This window comes from Petaurus breviceps, unplaced genomic scaffold (genome assembly GCF_028583685.1).
Source record: "Petaurus breviceps papuanus isolate PSGF00001 unplaced genomic scaffold, PetGlider_PUasm1.0 90617, whole genome shotgun sequence".
In the NCBI taxonomy this organism is placed as follows: Eukaryota; Metazoa; Chordata; class Mammalia; order Diprotodontia; family Petauridae; genus Petaurus; species Petaurus breviceps.
The window spans coordinates 3,710,402-3,729,685 of record NW_027187287.1 but is presented as its reverse complement, the minus strand read 5'-3'; the positions used below and the strand labels follow the sequence as shown (position 1 = coordinate 3,729,685).

Here is a 19,284-nt window from a genome sequence, read left to right as displayed (position 1 = left end):
TAAACCCTTCCCCTTGTGCCTTCCATCCTTGTCTCATTAATCATCTCTTCCTTTTTCTTCTTCCATCCTTCCCTATTCACTGACTACTTCACCACTTACAGTCTCCCCCTCCTTAAAAAAGCCTTTCCTATACCCTGTCATTTCCTCAAGCTATTGATCTTTACCTTTCCCTCCTTTTCACTGCTAAATTTCTGGAAAGAATGGACCTTTTTTTGTAGCTATTTTCACATTGTTGTCTTCTGCATTTATGTCCTGGTCTTCCTTGCCACCATACGAGCTTTTTATGGTTAAATTCTTTTGTTTAGTTGTTTGCTCATTTTTCCAGCTTATTTTTTTTACTTTGAATTTTATATTAAAGTTGGGCTCTGCTCATGTAGGGGTGGGGAGACACCATCTCAACTTCAGGCTTTTTCATGATGCTGTTTTCAGAACTAGGTGGGGCCAGCGCAAAAATCTGTAAGTTTTTGGTGCTTCTAAGGTGACGTGATCCTGGGAGAAGTGTGGTCTCTGCTTTCATGGTCTTCACTCTGGTCTTTATTCAGAAAAGGCCCTTGGTCCCCTGAAGTCACAAGAGCTGGCGTTCTTTGCTTTGGAACTGAGATCAGGGACCCCTGAATCCTTGTGACCAACCATCAGCACTCCTCTCTACCCTGCAACTGTGACCCAGAACTACATATGGGCAACAGAATTGCCAATCAGTACCAGTTGTACCCAGTGCCAGCAAAGGGTCCCCTGTAATCTCTTCTGACCAGCTGTCCAACCCCCTTACCATCTCTAGGCTGAAAGCTCTCAAAGCTGCTGCTGCCACAGCATGCATGGGCTTCATACAGGCCTCCATTCTGATCTCAGACTTCTCCTACAGACCTCTTAAGTTTTCTTAAGCCAGAAAAATGTCTCACCCCAATCTTTTGTTGACTCTGACATTCCAAAATTTGATTTGTTATTTTAAAGTTGTTTGGAGGGAAACATTCGAAGAGTTCAGCTAGGTGTCTGCCCCAATCCATCACCTTCCTTCCTCATTCTTTAATGCTCAGCAATCTGGCTGCTGATCCCACCATGCTATTGAAAACCTCACTCTCAATTTGACTACCTTTTGTCAGTCCTCATCCTCCTGAACACCCCTTGCCCCTTGATTTCTCTTCCTTTGCCCTCTCCAGTCTGATCCCCCCTTTTCGGTCTCCATCACAGGTTCATTCTCTTTTCCCTATCACCTCAGTATAGCTATATCCTTGGGGTTTTGTTCTAAATCTCCTCTCTAAGCTCTCCTTCTTGGTGATCTTATCTACTCCCACAGCTTCAATGATCACTTTGTAGATAACCTCTAAATGTAATACATTGATTTAATCCTAATCACTCCCTTGAACTGCAAACCCACATCTTCAACTGACTCCTGGAAAGTATGGATGTCCTACAGGCACCTCAAACTCAATACACCTTCCTTCAAAACCTGCTTTCCCCGCCTCTTCCCTGTTTCTGCTGATGTGTACCAGGAATAGCATCAGTCACTCGGACTTTGGGAAAACTTAGGGTTATCTTTGATTCTCCCTTACTGCCCTCACCACAGCTGCCATGTCATGTCAATCCCACTTTCACATCTCTGCCGATGCCTGTGTCTCCTTTTCTCCAGTCATGTGATGCTCACAGTTCAGCTGCTATCTTAGTCTAGGACAAGGAACTGAGCTTCAACAAAGAGAATAACAGTGGGGTAGTGAATGTGATTGAGACAAAATGAACCAGAAAGAAATGAAATCAGGGGCAAGGGCAATAATTCCATAAGACCAAAGTCAGAGACTTCTGGGGTGGTGGCTGTAAGATCAGTGCTCAATAGTCAGAAGAGGAGACACAAAGCATGCTGGAATCAGATAAAAAGCTTTCCTCATTCATGAGCCAAGGTCCCATACTATCATTTCTGAATGGATGTCCCTATGACTGCCCTCAACTCCAAACTCTTCTCACTCTAGGAGAGACAAAGTAAAGGGCTACACTGTGTTTTAGAAACCAGTGACTTTTTTTTAATGTTAAAATACAATGACAGAAGCCCTGAGATGGCTCTCAGGTTAGGGAGCCATTCATTCACGGGCACAGGGGACAAACATTGAAAGAACAGAATAGCGAAGGATGGTGAGAGGCCTTCTTCTCTCCCAAGCCCTGGGCCATTAGTGTCCTCATTCACAGCCAGACTCACGGTCACACTGGACAGCGCGGGCCACCTGGGGACTGCAGACTGGCAGCTGCAGTCTCTCTTCTGTGTGGCCAGAGCTGCATGCTCACTTGACACTCAGGAGCTGCTTCCTCTGTTGCTCCAATAGTGCTTCGAGGTGGTCAGCCCGCTTCACTGCTGCCTGGGACACACAGACACACAGAGCCCGTCAGGCCTGGGGTCTCACACAGCATGTCTCCCTTGGGACAGAGCAAAAGTTATAGGCTGAAAGGAACAACTTACTTCATACTGTTTTCGAAGGCTGTTCACAGTCTCTTCTTTCTTCATTATGGCCATCTTGACCCTGTGGGGAGAACAGACACTAGGCTGACTAGGAGGCTCCACATTTAATCAATGGCTTGGAAGACCAGTGGAACAAACTCCAGACTAAGAGTCTGAAGATCTGAACTGGAAACATACTTTGGTAATAATTCAACTTTGTGGCCTTGATGAAATCACTTAGCTGCTCTAGGCCTGCATCTTCATATGTACCAAGGTGGATCAAGATGTTCCCCAAGGTCCCTTCCAACTCTATCATTCCATGATTTTAAATTGTCCTTTTTCAGTTTTTTTGGAGTGAGATGAAGGGACCTGAGATAAGTCACTTGTGGCTGGGTGTAAAACTCAACCTTTGTCTTATAAAGGAACAGTCTCTGTACAACCTACTAGGCAAATCACCACAATGCCTAATCACTAGGCAACCTTTCCCAGGGCTCAGGAGACCAAAGGCTGCTCCATACTGACCCACCCCCAGGGATGTATGTTCTGTCAGCAACACAAGAACTTGACTAGCCTGCTAAGAAAGGCATGTTTACCCACTGACCAATTCTACAAATGGGCATTGCTATTTAATAATAAGTGAGGACTTAAGGGCTGAGCTACCTCCTTCCACCCCAAGACAGCTGAAGTACATGGCCCAGGGGGCCTTGCCTCTCAGATGAATATCCACAGGATAATTTACTTATTTTTGGTATAGATACATATCTTTTCATAGAATCCTTTCCTAGGCCTATTGGCTCTGCCTTCCCTACCATACCTATGGCTGGGATGTGTGCTTAACAGTACTGATAGCAGTACTTTGGCTGCATTAAGATCAGTGATATGTGGCTATACTGGGATGGTCTAGAGAGTATCAAAATTATATCTTGTTGGAGTCCCCCAAACTACTACCCCTCCTTCTAGTCAATATAGTAAGTTAGTTTTTAAGTAGTCAGTATAAAGGGGCAATAGCAGGAAATAAGATTGCAAAGGAGAGCCTGGAAGTCACATACAAAGTGTCCCAAAGATCAAAAGAGCATAATTCACAGAATGTACCATATGTCAACCAAAAAAATCATATCCTGGTAATATCTGTGGAATCAGGTAGAACTATCTAGGGACTGCTGTCAAGATTTTTGATCAGACAAGTTCCAGACATCCACAGAAAAACAAAAGGTGCTGATAATTTTGAGATGATGTAGACATATTAATTTTAAAGTTTTACTGACAACTTGGAGATGATCCAGATGCTAATGAACTAATCTCAAGGTGACAGATAAGAATCTGTTCACTCCAAGACCCCATAAAAATGAGAACTCAAATTCCTGCCCCGTCTCCCAGCAGCACTCCTCCATCACGTTCATGCAGCTGAGGGCTTCCACCTCTAACCCATGGTTGTGTGAGTGATACCGTACTCTCTGCCTTTCCCTAATCTCTTCCCCATGCTGTCTGACTCCCTTCACCATCCTATCCCCCTCGTCCCCAAGCCATCTGCCTCTGTACCCCTCTTGTGCTTGTCTTGGTATGCTCTGTGCCAAATTAAAGTGTGACTGCAATGCCACTTCCCACAGCCATTGTGGCTTTCCCAAAGAACTGGGCATGCTTGCCCTTATTCCAAATTTTTTTATAAATTCATGATCAAAGTTTTTTTGTTTCTTAATTTATAATTTTGGGTACATTTGGCAAAGCTGGGCACACACATAAAAGCCTAGGACAAAGCCTAAAGTTCTCCATGACAAGTGAGGCAGGATCTAAGGCAGTTCATGGCCTTTAAGTGCATCCAAGACAAAGCCCTCATTATGATTAAGGAGTTTCATCTATTGAATTAACTCTAGGATACTAGATAGGTTTTTCTAGGAAGACACCAAGCCTGGCAAACTTTCTGGTTTCCTTTTCCAGGCTACTCTACCAGTAATTCTCCTACTATGTCCCTATGGAGGGCAAACCTGACAAAGAAGGGCAATGGACTATGGGGTCACTTGTAGTGTGCATCTGAACCAATGTGAAGCAAGCAGTAAGAGTGGGCTGGGCACCAGTGGGTGAAGTAAATCAGTGTTAAATAGCTGCTTTGCAGGATACATCCAACTTTTTTTCCTAAAGAATTCTCTATCATATTATAATATTATAGGGACATATGGAGTTTCCCTAAATAACAGGGGCAACTAGGAATGGGAACTGAAGTGGCTCTCTCTCTATTCCCTGGACTCCATTATACTCCATCCTTTCCTTCCATGTATCACAAATCAAAGCCATTGCCTCCCTTGGTTGCCTAATGCAATGCTAAGCACTGAACAGATCCTTGAAAAATGTAGGTTGTGGAAAGGTTTACATGAACTGATGCAAAGTGAAATGGGCAGAACCAGGAGAACATTGTACACAGTAATAGCCATACAATGATCAACTATGAATGACTTAGCTATTCTCTGCAATTCAATGATCCAAGACAATTTCAAAGGACTTAGAATGAAAAATGTTATCTATCTCTAGAGATAGAACTGATGGAGTTTGAATGCAGATCAAAGCATATTTTTTCTTTACCTTCTTTATTCTTTTTGGTTGTTGGGTTTGGTTTTTTTTTTTGGTGTATGTTTTCTTTCACAACATGACTAATGTGGAAATATGTTTTGCAAGACTGTAGATGTATAACATATATCAAACTGTTTGCCTTCTCAATGAGGGGTGGGGGAGGGGGGAAAGGAGAGAACCTGGAACTCAAAATTTTTAAAAAATAAATGTTAAAAATTGTTCTTACATGTAATTGGGGAAAAAACATTAATTTTTTTAAAATGTAGGTTGCTGTTTTCCTTCAAGGAAGTCTTCTCAGATAAGAATCAACCCATTTACCAATGTAAATAGGAAAAACTGATTGGCTGGAACCATGACCCTCTTACCTCTTATGCACTTCTTCCAGTTCATCTTCTTTGTCCCGATTGATCTTCTCTAATTCTAACTGTTGACGGGTCCGTAGCTCTGACATTTCTACTTTCAATCGCCTGTTCTCCTCTTCAGTTGCCATCAGTCGGTCTGAGAATTCTTGGCGGATCACCTCTGACAGGCTGCTCCTCTCTTCCATTAACTTGTCCTTCACCTGACAGGAAAATCTAAGAATCAGAGGCAGCCTGCTGATGTGGGCCCCAGGCTCATGGCACCTGAGGAAGCCCGGGCTCACCATCATCACATCTTCCACCTCTTTCTCCTTCCGTTTCACAAGGCCCTGGAGCCGAGAGTTCTCGCCTTCAGCTTCCCCCAGCCGGCCCTTCAGCTCTGCACAGCGCTCCTGCAGCTTCCGCTCTGACTGCTCCAGACTGGTGAGTTCTGCTTCATATTTGTCCCGTACACGCTTGATCCTGAGGGCAGGAAAGACCAAAGGATGAGGAGGTGGGACACTCTGGCAACATCACAAGCCCTGGAGTGTAGGCCAAATCCTTCCACTGACTTGCTACTGAACTTTCAATACATCACCAAATCTCACTGTCACTGCATGTCACCGGTATTTACTAAACTACATTATGAGCCCATACACTGATGTAGGTCCATGCTTGTTGGCCTTTGTGATTTCTCATGCTGTGTGCTACAAGTGGATCAAGTCAGGAAATCCAGGTTTGATGTCCACCTCTAACACTGACTGTGACCTCGTGAAAGAAGCACGTAACTTCCTGGGGCTCCAATCTCCTCATCCATAAAACCAGGGATAACAACCACCATAACAGCCAATGTTGACACAGTGCTTCAAAGTTTACAAAGTGCTTTTACCTGTGTATCCTTCTACACCAGCTGGTTCAAATGCAAAGCCCTTGCAGACTTCACCCTTTCACACCCAGAACCCCTGGGACTGCCTCATCACCTGCTTTGTCAAAGCCACACTTTGTGTACTTCTGTACCAGTTTCTGGCCCAAATAGCCCTTCCAGTTTTGGAACTATAATCAGCTCTGGAAAGGACATGTCAATATGTTCCCTAATTGTTCCACTCACCTTCTGCGCTACACATTTTATTGTGTATGTGTTATCTCTCCCAACTGGAATGTAAAGCTCCTTTGTATTTGTATCCCTAGTGATTAGCACAGCACTCAGTTCGTAAGGGACAGGGATCCTCTCCACGCCAACATCCAGCGGCCTCTCAATACCTGAACTACCCGCTTCACAGGACTGTGCCGTAAGCACTTTGTGAGCCTTCAGACAGTGCTCTCTGGATTTAAGAAGCCATCTTGAGGCAAGTTGCCTCACTGTCCCTCTTCTGCAGTATTAATGAGTGCCTGTGGGGGAGGGGAACAACACTGGCACGACACAGATTTGCACTTAGAGGACCGGCTTCTGACACTTTAGTAAGCATCATCATGGACAAGTCCCTTCACTTCTTTGTGCCTCTGTTTCCTCATCTGTAAAATGAGAGAGCTGGATTTGGGAGTCAGCAGATTTGAGTTTGAGTCCCAGTTTCAGTACTTAATACGTAACCATAAACAAGTCAATTAACTGCTCTAAGTCTCAATTTCCTTATCTGCAAACTGGAAATGATAACTTGCATTACTTGCCTCAAGGTTGCTGTAAGTTTAATTTGTAAACTGCAGAAAAGTATGCAAATGTCAGCTATTTCTTTTACTCTTCCAGACTATAAGGTCCATGGTGGGGCCATGTCACCAGGATAGAGCCAGATCTTAGTGCCAGAAGATGGAAAGAGTGAAAAAGGAAGAGGATTAAGACGAAAACAAGTTTGTTCATTATAGAGCGAGTGCTTCCACAGTCAGATCAGTCACTGATCAGTCATGATGGTAGAGTCAGGAAATTTTTGCTCCCCACTGCTACTTTTGTACTGTCCTTTACTACCATCACTTAGCAACCTGTCCTCCACTGAAGATTCAATTCAAATTTATTCCCAAAACCAAATTCTGGTAGCTATTATAATAAGCCCAGCCTCCCTGCTTCCCAATAAGTTTAATGCCTGGCTCACAGGCCATTCCTTCCCAACTTCTTCCCTCATTCTAGGAGACTACAACATATATGTTAGCATTCCATTAAACAGCCTTTTGTTTCTATTTTGAGGCAATTAGGGTTATGTGACTTGCCCAAGGTCACACAGCTAGTAAGTGCCTGAAGCTAGATTTGAACTCAGATCCTCCTGACTTCAGGGTTGGTGTTCTATCCATTGTACCACCTAGCTGTCCCAAGCATCCTTCTTTCCAGTTCCTCTACTCCATTCTTCTACTTCACCTCAACTACTCCTTGGAATAACTTTGATCTTGCCATCACTGACAAGGATTTCACTTCCATGACCCAGAAGTCTGAATTTCCTTTATCTGATGATACTTCTTTATCTTTCTATTTCTCCTTATGCTTCATTCCTCCCAAGTCTACTCTTCATCCTTACTTCATCCCTCAAGACTATCCCAGGTCATAAAAATCTGTTTTCTCCACTTTCCCAATCCTGACCCTGTAGTGAGCCAGTTCAATTGCATACTATTTTCCCCTCTTGAATCCCTTGCTCCTTTGTCCTAGTCCAAATCCTACCAAACCCAACCCTGTATTATTACTCCACTATCCACCTCCTTCATTCCTACTTAAGTGCTGCTGAATTGAAAGAAGTCACAAAACCAAGCTGACTATAAATCTAAACTCAACAGGACCTCTACTACAGCCAAACAACTTGTCTGTAACTGATCCCTGACCCCCTCACCACAAGAGTTGTTCCAAATTTTTTCTTTTCTCTTTAACCTTCTTGTGACACCTTCTCCTTTCACTGTCTGTTGAGGACAAAATCTCACACTTGACTGAAAAAACTGAGACCACTTGCTGAAAGCCCCCTCTTTTTCCCTCCTCACCTCATATCCCTTTGACACTGCCTCTTCACTGTCTTCTCCTTCATTCTAGTCTATGACAAGGTCACCCTTTGGGTGACCTACTCCAACCATTCTAATGTTGCTTTAGTCCCATCACTTCTCATCTTCTCCAGCAAAATGCCCCCACTATGATCTTTCTCCATATCCCAATCTTCAATCACTCCATATCTATTGGCTCTTATCTGATGCTTATAAATATGCCCAAGTCTAATCTAGTCTTAAAAAACCAAACAAACTCTCATGAAATCTTACCATGCAGAGGGGTGGAGTCAAGATGGTGGTGTAGAAACAGGACTTCCACGGGGCTCCAGCTTCCACCTCCCCCAATTCATGTAAAAGGGGACTCTGAACAAACTTTGGAGATACAGAACCCACAAAATGACACAGAGAAGCTAACCTCCTGCTGAGGACAGCCCAACAGGCCGGCAAGAATTGGCCAACGCAGTGCTCTGGGAGCTGAGCCCAGCACCACCCTAGGTGGAGGTTTTAGCCCCAGGGCTGGCTGGAGGGACTTCAGATCACCAGCAGCTGTGGTGGTTTCCAGAATTATCAACACATAGATGCTAAGGACAAAGTGAGAGGTCAGTGCAGTGGGGACTTTGGGATCCAGTAGTTGGGAGTGCGATTGGGCTTTGCCCCCCTGGGCAAGAAGCTGGTGAGGCGCCACAGCCGTGTAGCTGCCCCGACGTGGCAACTTCAGCTCCTGGCCTGCAGATTATAGGGGGACCAAGTGACCAGTCTGAGGGGTAATCACTCTTGCTTTAACCTGCTTGGATCTGGATTGCGGTCTAGGGTGGAGGTCCTGGGGTGTGCGACCAGCTTGCCAAAGCGTGTGGAGGCTTCAGAGAGGGCACCCAACTAATAATACCTCTAGCAGTTGAGATCTTACCATGCCTATTAGCTATTATCCTATATTTCTCCTCTTCTCAGCTAAACTTCATGAAAAAGTAGCCTATACTCAGTGCCACCACTTTGTCTCCTCTCATTATCTTTTAAACCTTCTACAACCTGTCTTCCAACTTTATCATTCAACTGGAACTACTCTCCCCCAAATTTATCAATTATGTCAATTTCCAAACCTAATGCCCTCTTCTCAATCCTCATCCTAATAACTATAGGTGTACTCCATAGTTCTGTGTATGTATTTCAAACTGGATGTCCCAGAGACATGTCAAACTCAAACAAAACAGAACTTGTTCTCTTTCCCTAACAAACCATCTTCCAAGTCACTTAGGTCTGAAACTTCATCCTTGACTACTCTTCTCCTGCTCACCTGACACATCCCATCAGTCCCCAAATCTTGTATTCTTCATATCTCTCACTTCCACACATTACCACTCCAGGTCCTCAGCAGTTCATCCCTAGACTATTGCAATAGTTTCCTAAATGGATTCTCAGCTTCATGTCTTTCCTCACTCTAATCCAACCTCCATACAGTTAACCAAAGTGATTTTAATGATTTTTTTTAAGTTTATTAAAATCTACAGTAGTTTCAGTTGACACTTAATCTTGGCTGAAGATAACAAAAGATACAGAAGAAATGTAGATGTCACAACAAAGAAATGGAACCAACAACTTACCTAGCACAAAAAAAGCCTTTTTTTTTTTGCCCAGATATAATAATTCCACCATCAACACTAGCATTTTAAAGCTTTTAATTTTTATAATTTTTTCTGTTCTTTCTGTTTTTCTATAAGCTAAATCTTTTGCATCCATCTCCTCAGATTGCTTCTTGGGCTGTTGCAGAGGCTTTTTACCACCCAGAAAAGAAAGTTCGTGACTCCAAAGTTCTTGGCACTGTCAAATGGTCCAAAATCAGAAACTGATATGATTTTATCAGTGGAAATGACATTAAAGAAGCATTCCCATCTTCTTTGTCTCTGTACCCTAGGCCCCACAGGCTTTTTCCATCTGACTTGTACCTGAAAGCTCCCCTCTGTGTGGTCTTCTCTATTAGAACATGAGCTTCTCGAGAGCAGGGCCTGTCTTATTATTCTATTTGTATCCTCATCAGTTAGCACAGTACTTTAAACATAGTGAGCACTCAACAAATGCTTTAATTATTATTCATTCATTCATCCTTGCAAAAGAACATGGTGCCTGTCACTCACCTTTCCCAGGAATCAGATTTTCCTAAAGTATAGGTCTGACCAGGCCACCCCCTTGCTCAATAAAACCTAGTGGCTTCCTATTATTTCCAGGATCAAATATAAAGTCCTTGGCATTAAAGCTCTTTACAACCCATTCTCTTCCTATCTATCCAATCATCTTAAACTGCATTCCCTTCTACATTCCGTGATCCACACTGTCTAATCGATGTTCCCTTTTGGCCCCCATGGATGGAATGTTCCCCCTTTCAAATTCTTATGATTTCTCTGCTTCCCCTCCTCCAGGAGGCCCTCAGCTGTATACCATCCCCTTTAAGATTATCTTCCATTTACTCTGAATTTCTCTTATGTTCTGATGGAGGAAAGGAGCGAGGGAGGGAAAGAGGGATAGGGAGAGAGAGAGATACACACACACATATATGTAAGCAAATATATCTGCATTTGTGTGCATATTTATGTCTGTTTTTGCTTTTTCTTTGTATCTCCAGTGCTTAGCATAATGTTTCCTGGAAAATGAAGTACTTAATAAATGCTTAATTGATCAAACCTCCCCCTCTCGTTCACTCCACATCCTGACTCAATTGCCAGATCCTGTCATTTCTATTGTCACACAATCTATGTCCCCTTCTCTCCACCCACACAGCTGCCACTCTGGCAGAGGCTCCTCAGAGCCGCATTCCTGGACCACTGCAGCAGCTTTCTAGTTGGTTTCCCTCCCCACCTTAGCCCATTCTCCACTCAGCAGATATACTTATTTCCTCAAGTTTAAGGCCTCCTTAACCCTGTCCCTCCCAACTCAATAAACTCCTTACCGCATCTAAGATCAAACGTACCATATTCAGTTAGGCATTTAAACATCACAATCTGACCTCTTCCTACCTTTTCTTCCTTAATACACAATATTCCTCTCCATTCACTCTATGGCACATAGTAGGGATTCAATGACTGCTCACTGGCAGATACAGTGAGTGTTCCCACTGAAAAGTAGTCAGGTAGGACTTAACTCTTCTAGCATCGCCTGCCCCCAAGATGCCTCCTTTTCCCTCTGGCTCCAACTCTCTCTCACCTGTTCTCAGCTGTTTGCTCACACTCCTCCTTGGTCAGGGTCATATCAGCTTCAAGCCTCTGAATAACCAGCTCAATCTCCTTGTCCCTGACTTTCCGAACTTCATCCTTCAGCTCACGCTCCCGTTTCAGCAGCCATGCCTCCTGGGAGAGAACAGCAGAGACCCAGCAGATGTTAATGAAGACTATTCTACTAAATAGTGGAATGCAAATGAAAAAAAATTATATAACTCCTGACCACATGCTGATTTCTTTTTTCTTTGAGTCTTGAGATGAGATGGGGTGAGGTAAAAGACAGGAAGGAGTAGAAGGGAAAGACAGGGAAGGTTTGTTGACTAATAGGAATAAGTACTGGCTTTCACCTCTTTCTTTAAGTAGTTGGCTTCCCAGGCTTCCTTCTCCACTTCTAGTCGTTCCTTCAGGGCTTTCATATCCAACTAAAAGACAAAGCAAAGTCCTACTGACCACTCTCCACTCAACCCAGGGTCTGAGCTTCTGCCTGTTAGCATGTGGAAGAATAAACCTGTGATTCCAGGAAAGGTTCAAAGCTTAGAGCAGAGGACACAGCAGGCTTAGCTAATAACCCTTTGGTACCTAGGGGGACCCAAGAAGTTCTCAGAGAAACTGGAGCTGCCTATGAGGGAGAAAAGGAGAAGCCTGAGTTTCCTGAAAAGTAATAGGGTCTAATGAGAAGTGCCCTGGATTGGCAGTCAGGAGACTCAGCAAAGTAAAACAGTGCTCTATGACCTTAGCATCCCTTTGGGCCTTGACAGAAAGAATCACAACATAGTAAGTACTGATCCCAGTGTTTTTTAGGTTAAAATGCATTCATGATGCTATTGTGAGCACAGAAGAATGCCACTGCATGGTTTTAGGGAAAGCTGAGGTGGTGAGTTGGAGGGGTGACATGCAGAGAGAAGGGAAAGAGAGAAAAGGAAACCTGGTGCCGCCTTTCTTGCTCCTCTCTCCCCTTCTCATATTCTTCCCTGAGGGCCCTCGTCACCACACAGCTGTTCTCCTCAAGCTGCTGCTTTAGCTTCTCCAGCTCTGCCCGCTGCCTGAAAAGGCACAGTCAGAAGTGGTCAGTGCTAAGGAAGGAGGTGGGGTGAGGGAGAAGGAAACATTAAAAAGCCCACAACTGGTAGGCTGTGCCTAGGCTAGCTCCCAGAAGGCCTGCTGGGATGCTGTGGCTGTCCTGCCTGCTTGGCCTCTTTCCTCCCAGCTACCTGGCTGCCTGCTGGTTTAGTCGTTCCTTCTCCTCTGCCACCTCACTGTAGAGTCGGCGCCGCTGCTGCTGAAGGGCCTGCTCCTCCTCCTCCAAGTGCTGCTGGTATCTGTTTGGGAAGAGAGATTCTTCTCAGTTACACTGATTTCTGCTTAACCACTGAAGGGAGGGAGGATGCACTTCCCTCAATTCACTCCATTAGCAGCTGAATCATTAAAAGCAACAGGGATTGATCATCTACTATCAGCTAAGTTGACATAGTAGATTAACCTGCTGGGGTAAGGGAAAGTGAGGCAGTTGTGGTTAAGGTGAGCTAAGAATGAGATGTGGAAAGAGAAGAGCCATGATGCTACCACCCCTGGAAGTTGCTTCTATTTATGGGGGACACGTGAGTAGGATGATTATCAAACCCTAAAGTTTGATATGGGGAAACACTCTTGTTGTACAAACCCTAAGCAGTAAATAATTACTGAAAAACAGAGAATGTATTGTAGGAGAGAATAATAGTGATAACTGTAATAGCTTGGATTTATATAGTATGCAAGTTAGCAACATACTTTATGTTATCCTTTTTGATCCTTGCTAAAACAGTCCAGCTCATATATATACACATACATATACACTCTATATACACGCACATACAAATGCACATGTATGTTTATGTATGTTTGTGTATGTCACCTACTTATAAGTGCCAGGAACTGTGCTAAAGTGCTTCACGATTATCTCATTTGATCCTCCCAACAACCCTGGGAGGCAGGTGCTATTACAGTTCCCATTTTATAGATAGGGAAACTGAGGCAAATGGGAGTTAAGTGATTTGCCCAGGATCACACAGCTAGGAAGTGTCTGGGACAAGATCTAAACATGGATCTTCCTGACCCCAGGTCCAGTGCTCTATCCACTGCACCACCTGCTGTCCCCACCAGAAACCCTTCCACATACCGCTGCCGGGCCAGCTCTCTCTCTCTCCGTCCCTGTTCCTCCTTCTCTCGCTCCAGGTGCTCCCGCAGCTCTTCAGTCTGCTGTACATAGCGCTGCGCGGCCCGCTGGTCTGACTGCAGAAGCTCAGCCTCATGCAGGGTTTTTAACTTCTTGATTTCTTGCTTGTGCTTGGCGATCAGCTTCTGGATCTCTGGCTCCAAGCCTATGGCGAGGGACATGGAACAGTCACCCCAAACAGACCAACCAGAAAAAAGGTTCCTGCAGATGAGCTCAGGACCCAACCTCACTTCTGCAAATGAAGCAGAAACCCTTCTCTCCATCACCTTGAAGCATAAAAAGAAAGCTTGGGCACTTTCTTGGCAGGAAATGGGATCTTCCCCCAACTCCCCTGGGCAATCTAAAGAGGGAACTGTCACCAGAGAGACAGAAAAAGAAAAACAGCATTAAAGCAAACAAGGTTGGGAAGCATGAACCATGTTGGCCTTAGTATCAATGCCCCTGTTTTCTCTCCCTTCAGCTGCAAGGCATGAAGAAAAGGTCTCAAAGCCTGGAAAATGGTCCCACTCTCTCCAGGGCATTAAAAAAATTCACAGAATCTGAGTTCAAAGGGACCCTGGAGGTTTTTTAGTCCTGCAGCCATCTCCTCTGCAATTCCCTTCACTTGAGTTTCTTTTTGAATGCTGGGGAGCTCACTGTTGTCAAGGTGGCCTGTCCCCCTGCTGGACAGTTCCTCTACCAGCCAGAGGCAAGTCTGTCCTTTCTCTCCACTGGGCCAGTCCTGCCCTCTAGAGCTGCACAGGAATATCTGTTCTCTTAAAATATAATAAAACCTTTCAAATATGTGAATATAGTATGATATCTTGCCTTTTTTTCCCCTCTTCTCCAGGCTAAACAGATCCAATCCTTTCAACTGTTCCTCCTCCTATTTGATTTTCAGATCTTTTTTCTTTGCCCAGAAGAATGATCTTGACATTTGCCACAGCAGAACAAAAATGCCCACCAGGTCCCCATGGTGAGATCAAAGAGAACACCTTGGTGTCCTTGACGAATATGTCACTCGCCCACATGAACCATGTCCTCAGGCACAGAAAGAGCTGACATGATCACTAAATCACTGTCAACAACAGGTGACAATCACCAAGAGTTGGCCTTCTGGTTCCCCCTACCTCGGACAGTGATCTCTTTGATCTTTTTGGTTTTCTCATTGATCCACTTCTCTCTTCGGATTTTTTCTGTGGCGCTCATTAGTTCTTTAAGTTTCTTAATCTCCTGTGAACAAGAAAGGATGCTAAGGAGCAGCCCAAGAGAAGTGGAAAATGAAATCCACATCTCTCAATTTCCACCTATTTCGAGACTCCTTAAACCAGTGGAGATTTAGAAAAGTGTTCATTTCTAGGTCCTAAAAACAGAACAAGAATAACAAAGGCTATTAATACATGCAAAACAGCCAGAGAATTTCAAGAAATCTACCCACCAATGTTAAATTATAGACTGTGAACTTTCCCAAGGACTGTCTTCCCCATATGGCTCTTTTCTTATGATACCTCATATCAAGTGCTTAAGGACTCCTGAGAAGATTTATTCACATAAAATAATCTTCTTGGCAATGTCAACAAAGTTGGGCATACACTAGTCAGCCATGTCCCCAGAAGTGTGCCTACTAGGCAAATACTACCTGCCTCAGTGCTCCCAAGGAGGAGACCAAGGGAAGTCTGAGATAGAATTCATCTAGTTACTTTAAGAGACAAATACCATAAAACACCTCAGGTACTGAAAGCTGGCTTTAACAGGGACTTATTTTCAATATGCCAGTCACCACCCTAACCCCTTACAGTTCTACAAAAGAAATCTTTTGTAGACTCTTAAAAAAAACCAGCTACTTCCCTAGGAGGCAGGAAGGAAGTAGAGAACACTCTGCTTGGCAGAAAGGGAATTGAAAACAGAAAAGTGTTCATATCGAAGCAAGGGCTGGGAATTCAAATTCTAAACTCCCTTCTCCCCGCCCCCCCCCATCCACCATCTTACTACACTAAACTCTGCATTCTCCTGCCTTTTCCCTAAAGCAATGTTCTTCCATGGCCACATCCTTGTCACTTTCTTTAGCCTTCTCCCCAAAGTGAACAATAGAGCAAGAAGGAATGCATTGGGAAAATACGGGACACTCTTGTAGAGGACAAGGTCATGAGGTATCTCTCCCTACTCTCCACAGCCCCTCTGACAGAGGTGCCACAAAAGGATACCAATAAATACCACTCCAGGGCTCCCAGGTCCTCTACTTAATTACAAGGCTTTAGAAGCCCGGAGTTTTTAACCTGGGATCTGTAAAACCGTTTTTAAAAAATATATATTTTGAAAACTATATTTCAATATAACTAGTTTCCTTGTAATCCTGTATATCTTATTATTCATTTAAAAACATTCTTCTCAGAAAGGGTCCATGGACTTCATCAGATTGCCAAAGAGATCCAAGGTTAAGAATTCTTGCTTTAATCAGAGTTGAGGAAGAAGCGACAGAGATGAAGTGAAAAATGGGATCTAATAGCTACTCCACTAGAGAGTCACATCAGGAAACTGGAGAACAGTACTGAGGTTTATGAAATACTTTAAGAAATCTACCAAGTACATCAGTATAAAATTTGCATATATCTACATAAATTACACAACTACTATTCAGCATAGATTGAAATTAAATTACTATAGTCTCTTGAAATTTGTCTTTCTTAATTTCTTCTCCTGATTTCTTCTCATCTAACTCAAGTTATTTCCCCAAGCAAAAAAAGATCAGTTTATTAGTATGCAAACTTGAGTTGTGAGCTCTCTCAATTCACCCATCATCATAAAAAAGTCCCAGCATTCCTCAGGTAATATTTATGAAACTATCTTGCTCTCACAGCTGGCTTTGGCTGTGATATACATCATCCAGGGCAGGGAGTCAGGGTTTCCTAGGTGCCACCTTCTGAGGCTCACCCCTGGCCCCTTCAATCCCTCCAAGAATCCTGGCTAAGACATGACAGTAGAAATTTCCTTCACACAAAGGCCTGAAGGCACACCACACCTAAGGAAAAAGAGGAAAAGGGAAAGAAGGGATACAGGCATCAGTGAATGAAGGCTCTTCCAGAAGAGAAGTGAGCCAGCAAAGGCAAGGCAGGTGAGGAGAGAAGAGGTCAGTGTGGGCAAGCCTGCAGCCTTGCCCACAGTGGCATCAAGGAAACCACCCCTTTGAGTGTCTCACCATTTCATGCTGCTCCTGTACTTGGGTGATTCTCTTTGTGTATTTCTGGTCCACTTGCTTCAGCTCAGCTACCACTGCCTCGCACTTCTCACTCAGGACCTTCTTGTCGTCAATCAGCTGAGATTTGAGGAGGGGACCAGGTGAAGCCAATGGGTAAAGCTGCTAACTCAGGACTGAAAGGTACTGAGTGGATACTCCCCTAACTTCAAGATTAACTCACAATTGCTGCAGGAGGAAGGGAAACCCAGAAAGCAACCCCAGCAGAGACGAGAGGGAAACATGTCCCAGTGAGTTACACAAACAGAAATGCCTCCTGTCCCTGGGGGTGAGCTCCCTGAGAACAGCCCTTCCACACTATGTCCCAAGAAAATCTTTATCCCTGAGTTGGGAATAGGGTTCTATGAGAAATATCTCTGAGAGAAGGCGGGCCTCAGGGAGGGCTGAATAAACCGGGACCCAGGAAACAGGAAGACCAGATTCATCAGTCCAAATTCTTGCTGTGGCATATGAGTTCAGGCCCCCATGGACTGGAGTGTGAGCCTCGTAAGAGCTGGGGAGACAGGGCAGAATCAGGAATCCTGTGGATCCTCAGCATGTGAGGCCTCAGAGCCAATGTTTCCCCTTTCATTCCTTGCTTCCTGCTGAGGTGGCTTCCCCTGTGTTTTTTGTCATGCCCTGGCTCCTCTCTTCTTCAGAGTGACTATTATTTGTGGGATATTCCAAGCCTGGAATGGCTAAGCCAGAAACTTCTGCTGGACCCTATTCTGCTAGCATCCCCAAAGGAATATTCAGCAGAATCCTTAGCAGGGCTTATAGGCAGGTAGGGTTATTGTTCCAGAACACATTCAAAGTATGTATTTCAGACAAAAAACTTCTAGTTCCTACAGCTTCTGCACTTGGCCAACCCTTTCCTAATCAAGAAGTACCTGTGTATATCTGACCCGCCCCAACATCTGACTGTCCCTGCTGTCCTGACCTGTGCAGTACATATGGGTCAGGAGTAAGGAGAGAGGATATGAGACATATGCATTCATTAGAACTTAAAACAAAAACAAAAAACCCTAGTTCCATCTCCAAGAGGCATCTTAACATCTTCTATCCCCACCTCATGTTTGTATTCATTCCAATCTATCCTCCATACATCTGCCAAAGTGATTTTTCCTAAACTCCAGATGAGGTGCTTCATTAAAACTCAGATCACTCCCCCTCTCAAAAACACTCCACTGGCTCTCTATTACTTCCAGTCATAGGCCAGTCAAACTGGCCTTCTTCCTGTTCTTCATACACAGCACTTTATTTCTTCCCTCCATACCTTTGCACAGGCTGTCCTCCATGTCTGGCATGTACTCCTCTCTCACCTCTGCCTCTGAGAATCTCTGGTTTCCTTCAAGGCTCAGCCCAAGCGCTACTTTCTACAAGGCCTTTCCTGATCCACCCAATTGCTAGTGCCTTCCCTCCAAGAATTGGGTATTTGAATATACCTATATATGTGCATGCTGCCACACCCAACGGAATGTACGCTCCTTGAAAGAAGGGGCTGCTTTACTCATGTGTATATCCCCAGTGCCTAGCATAGTGCCTGGCACATAGCTGGCACTGAATAAATGCATGCTGATTGACTGAAGCAGGAATAAGGATCACCCTCCCATTTTGCAGGTGGAAAAATGAAACTTGGGAGAGGGAAAGTGACATGCCCTCAAATCAACATAAAAATAAATGGCAGAGCCAAGATCCACAATACAGTCTCTCAGTTTCAATTCCAAAACTACCCACTAGATCCTGCTACTTGCCATGAGCACACAGGGTTACCTGATCAATGAAGGCCAGGTGTCTCTGGATAGCAGCTTCATACTGCTCCCTTTGCAGCCGGAGCTGGTGGTTTAGCTCCTTCTCTGTTTCCTTCACGTTCCGCACAGTAAGCTCTCGCTGCTGAGCCTGTCAATGGGGTTTCAGGGGAAGAGGATGGGAGGGAGGGGGGGTTGGCTGGTACCTGGGTTCAAATTAAAGGAGCAGAGGCCAGGATCAGAGGAGATGGGGCTGACCATGGGGCAACTAGAGAGTTCTAATTCTACTGGAGCTCACAGTGGGAGGAAGCAATAAAAGAAAACCAAGAAATGTTAAGGAAAAAAAAAGTTGTCTTGAAACTTGCCCAGATTTGATTCCCTGCTTATGAGATGCAAGTGGTTAACATGCTGAACAAGAAAGAAAGGCCTATGAGACACATTACTCCTAACCTTTCTCTAATGAAGGGCAGAGGATGCCTTCTCCTGCAAATCTTCTCAAGAAGCAGCATTAAATCACAAACCTGATCAACCACTCTAGGGGTTCAGTCTTTCCCACAATGGTCTAACCACCCCAGGGATTAAGTTAGACCTCTGGTTAAGCCTCCCTGGGCAGACAGGCCCACAGAGGTGGTGGAA

The 19,284-nt window shown here is 44.4% G+C and overlaps 1 protein-coding gene across 3 annotated transcripts in view; it reads right to left on the bottom strand.

The window, feature by feature from the left end:
- Positions 1 to 1,994: 1,994 nt before the first annotated feature.
- The window catches only part of CEP131 (centrosomal protein 131), a 58,470-nt gene continuing 41,180 nt past the window's right edge, over positions 1,995 to 19,284 (bottom strand). For 2 of the 3 annotated variants that reach the window (XM_069064082.1, XM_069064084.1), the window contains 12 exons: positions 18,674 to 18,799; positions 16,865 to 16,981; positions 14,799 to 14,901; positions 13,633 to 13,834; positions 12,689 to 12,796; positions 12,403 to 12,520; positions 11,825 to 11,899; positions 11,464 to 11,606; positions 5,628 to 5,805; positions 5,350 to 5,546; positions 2,444 to 2,504; positions 1,995 to 2,342 (listed from right to left, as the gene is read on the bottom strand). In XM_069064082.1, the coding sequence (XP_068920183.1) occupies positions 2,268 to 2,342; positions 2,444 to 2,504; positions 5,350 to 5,546; positions 5,628 to 5,805; positions 11,464 to 11,606; positions 11,825 to 11,899; positions 12,403 to 12,520; positions 12,689 to 12,796; positions 13,633 to 13,834; positions 14,799 to 14,901; positions 16,865 to 16,981; positions 18,674 to 18,799 (1,503 nt within the window). In that variant the 3' untranslated portion in view covers positions 1,995 to 2,267. The remainder of the gene's footprint in view (positions 2,343 to 2,443; positions 2,505 to 5,349; positions 5,547 to 5,627; positions 5,806 to 11,463; positions 11,607 to 11,824; positions 11,900 to 12,402; positions 12,521 to 12,688; positions 12,797 to 13,632; positions 13,835 to 14,798; positions 14,902 to 16,864; positions 16,982 to 18,673; positions 18,800 to 19,284) is intronic. The other variant, XM_069064083.1, reaches the window with a different exon arrangement.